This window comes from Poecilia formosa, unplaced genomic scaffold (assembly GCF_000485575.1).
Source record: "Poecilia formosa unplaced genomic scaffold, Poecilia_formosa-5.1.2 Scaffold368, whole genome shotgun sequence".
NCBI classification, from domain to species: Eukaryota; Metazoa; Chordata; class Actinopteri; order Cyprinodontiformes; family Poeciliidae; genus Poecilia; species Poecilia formosa.
Genome location: NW_006800307.1, coordinates 226,612 through 230,185, shown reverse-complemented (window position 1 = coordinate 230,185; position 3,574 = coordinate 226,612). Strand labels below are relative to the sequence as shown.

Genomic DNA, 3,574 nt, shown 5'->3' with positions numbered 1-3,574 from the left:
TCAAGGTGGAAACCCATCCGAGCTGCTTTTGAACCATAATAGATTAAATATTGATCAATATATTTGATGTGATGATTTTAATGACGGCACTGGACAAAATGTGACGTCTGTTACAGGTTTCTCTGTTGTTGAATGTATTATGTTTTTATGATGTAAAGCATTTGAACTGCCTTGTTGCTGAAATGTGCTACACTAATAAACTTTACTGACTGACTGATCTGTCTCATGCATACAGCTTAAGAAATTACTATCATCACAGCCAATATTTCCTGCCTGCATGATTCAGCATACTTGGACAGGTAAACAAACATTATGCTGGGTTCCAGGTATGAGGAAGCAGTTCTTCCTGTTGGGTGAAACACTGTTATAAAATAATAAAGATTTCCTAGAAAACCAAGACTGGATGTTTAGTAGCAGCAGTTAATGTTTCATTGAAAGTTTTTCTATCTAAAATATATAAAACAACAATAAAATAATATAGTAAAGTCAGATGTGAGTTAGTCTCCTCCTCCGCTCTGGTGTTTATAAGGAGGAGCCAGAGCAGAAGGAGGTCAGATCTTTTAGGTTAAGCAGCCACAGATCTAACACCCAGGAGAGAAAACACAGGGACCAGAGGATGAAGATGATGAAGACCCTGCTGCTGCTGCTGCTGGTGGCCGTGGCCAACGCTAAAGTCTTTGAGCGCTGTGCCTGGGCGCGCACCTTGAAGGCCAGTGGCATGGACGGTTACCGCGGCATCAGCCTGGCCGACTGTAAGTACAGAACCATCGACTGTTAGCATAGCATTTTGTTTGTGGTTGTTTGTTTTATTTTCATTATTTTTAGTACTTTGTTTGAACCTCTGTTACCCAAATTGGGACTTGAAAACAGCAGGAGATGTGTCGCTCTACCACCTAGTGCCTACCTGTACACATCACTGGTTACCATCAATAAATTTGTCACCTCCACTGGACCTTCAGACTGATTCAGGTCCAGAACACCTGCATGGTGCTACATGGAGGCTTATTTAATATATTTTACTCAAAGTGAGAAGGTCCAGGATCCTTCTGGATGGAGTTTCCATGTTCTCCCTTTGCATTTCTTGGTTTTCCTGGTTTCCTGGACGTCCAGTCGCCTCCAGGTCGTGTTCAGCTCGTTGTCAGTGGTAGATGTTGCTTTTCTTGAGAGTTTCCACTCTAGACATCGTCCCTTGCTCAACGATCTTTGGCGATAGACTCCAGTTCCTTCGTAACCTTGAAGGGATTTATGAAGGGAGAGACAACAATCATTACTCCTAAATGTCCAATAGCTACTCCAATGACAACTGATCCATTCCTCCGTCTCATGGTGTTTCCTGATTGTCTGTAGGGGTTTGTCTGACCCAACACGAGTCACATTTCAACACCAGAGCCACCAACCGTAACAGAGACGGCTCCACCGACTACGGCATCTTCCAGATCAACAGCAAGTACTGGTGCAGAGACGGCGGAGTCTCCAGATCCAACGGATGCGGCATCAACTGCAGCCGTAAGCGTTGAATCCTCATGTTTACTTTGGGAGTTCTCCTGGAAACCAGAAGTTCCAGTTTTTGAATCTTCCCCCAGAACTCCAGACGGACGATGTGACCACGGCGATCACCTGCGCCAAACGGGTCGTCAGGGACCCCAACGGCATCAGGGCATGGTGGGTCATGTGGTGCAGTGATGATGGGACTGCTTTGATATTCGTGTTTGGACGAGATCATGTAGCATACATGTTTTTGGTTTCAGGGTGGCCTGGCGTAAATATTGTCAGAACCGAGACCTGAGCAGCTACCTGAGAGGCTGCAGACTCTAACCTGGACCTGAAGACCGGATGGACCAGAAACGTCACTGTCTGTAGCTTTCACAGATCTAGTTCTGTAAATACTCTCTTTAGCAGGTTCTCTAACTGGCTCCATCAGCCACTCTTCTTCCCAGCTTTGTTTTAGTTTATTAGAGTTTGCCCTGAAGATCCCACAACAGCATTTCAATTAGGTTGAGGTCTGGAGTTTGACTAGACAATTGCAGGATCTTGATTATTTACTTTAACAGTAAATATTCTGTAAAAGTAAACAGACCCAGGTCGAAAGAGTGAGCTCCAGACCTCAAATTCATCTATTGAACAGATGCTCACATTTGACTCCAGAGTACTTTGGTCTACAGAGGAGTTCATAGTCCAGCCCGTAACTGTAAGATACCCAGGTTTTAGGGTGAAAAAAGCCCAGATCACCATCCCTCCACCACCGTGCTACAGTTAGCATGAAGTGATTATGCCGATCTGCTGTGTTTGGTACTGTCCATCTTGGTCCAACATGTCCTCTCTGGTCTCCTCTGTCCAGAGGACATTGTCCCAGAAGTCTTGTCCTTCAACCAGAGGCAGATGTGCTGATCTTAGTCATTCAGCCATCTTGTTTCTAGAGACAAGAGGCTTTCCCCTTTAAGCCTTCCAATTAGCCGTACTGGTATTCTCTGGATTGTTGCATTTACTGACCACTCAGTGACATCAGAGACCTTCTATAAACATCCTGAAAATGTAACTGCAAAACAGAAGAAATATTGTATTCTACTAAACAGAGGCTAAAAACATTTTTCCTTTGGTTAATAATAACTGGGATATTGATTAAAATATTTGATGTATATTTGATGATTATTTTCCTTAATGATGTTGATGATGGCAATTCACAAAATGTAAAGGCATTGTTTGTTTCACAATAGATTAGTATGTTATCTTTTCATTATGAAATGTGCTATACTAATAAACTTGACTTCACTGTATAGTTTTTACAAAATGAATGAGTGATTCTATCAAATTTCAGATCAAATATGAAAAATAAAAGGATCAAAATATTTGAATAAAAAAAGCAAACATGTTAAACCAGTGGTCCCCAACCTTTTTATTACCGCGGCGTCAGATGAGGCTTCTCCATGTTGGTGTTCCCACTAAATCCTGAATATGCCCAATTTGGTTGTCTTGGCCCTTTTATCACAGCCTGTGGGGTTTTCCCTTCCCTGACTGGGAACGAGAACACAACCTGCTGAATGTGACAGGTAGCCAATCAGAAAGCGCGGTGACGTCAGAACAGAGGGGAATCCCAAACAGCTGACATATCGCGCAACTGTGAGTCCGGTGGATATCAGAGATGATGGAAATGTTTATTATTACATGTAAAGGTCATTATTATATATGTTTATTATGTTTATTCAGTTAAAAATGTTAACTATGAAAAAACAGTCGCCTCCAAATCATAGTGCAGCAAATAGAGCGGCTGCTCCCGTCGTCTTTCATCCACCGCCTTTTCTTTTTGTTTCTTTTATCTCTTAAAATGTCTCCACAAACTGTCACTTTTGCTTCTACATCGTCATCCCTGTTTGGTTATTCTAAATTCCTGTATGCTATGTTGGGGGTTTTGTGGATTTTCTTCTGGAATCGGGATGTTCTTGTCTGGAATCGGTTCGTGTTGCTCCTGCCTTGAGGTTGGACACAAACCGATCGAACCTGTTGGACTTTTATCAGCTCTGTGGTCACAGAGGTTTGGAGAATCGGCCGACAATCCTTAAATCTTTCCGTCTAAACC

General features: G+C 42.6%; 1 protein-coding gene across 2 annotated transcripts; it reads left to right on the top strand.

Annotated features, from left to right (window-relative positions):
* The first annotated feature begins 601 nt into the window (after nucleotides 1–601).
* On the top strand, nucleotides 602–2,514 carry LOC103153934 (lysozyme C-like). 2 transcript variants are annotated; one of them, XM_007575026.2, is made up of 4 exons: nucleotides 602–752; nucleotides 1,348–1,506; nucleotides 1,584–1,662; nucleotides 1,749–2,514. In XM_007575026.2, the coding sequence occupies exons 1-4, from the start codon at nucleotides 617–619 to the stop codon at nucleotides 1,813–1,815; spliced, it is 441 nt and encodes a 146-aa protein (XP_007575088.1). In that variant the 5' UTR covers nucleotides 602–616; the 3' UTR covers nucleotides 1,816–2,514. The 2 variants fall into 2 exon arrangements, with proteins under 2 accessions (XP_007575088.1, XP_016517783.1); XM_016662297.1 differs by having other exon boundaries at nucleotides 1,584–1,854.
* Nucleotides 2,515–3,574: the final 1,060 nt, after the last annotated feature.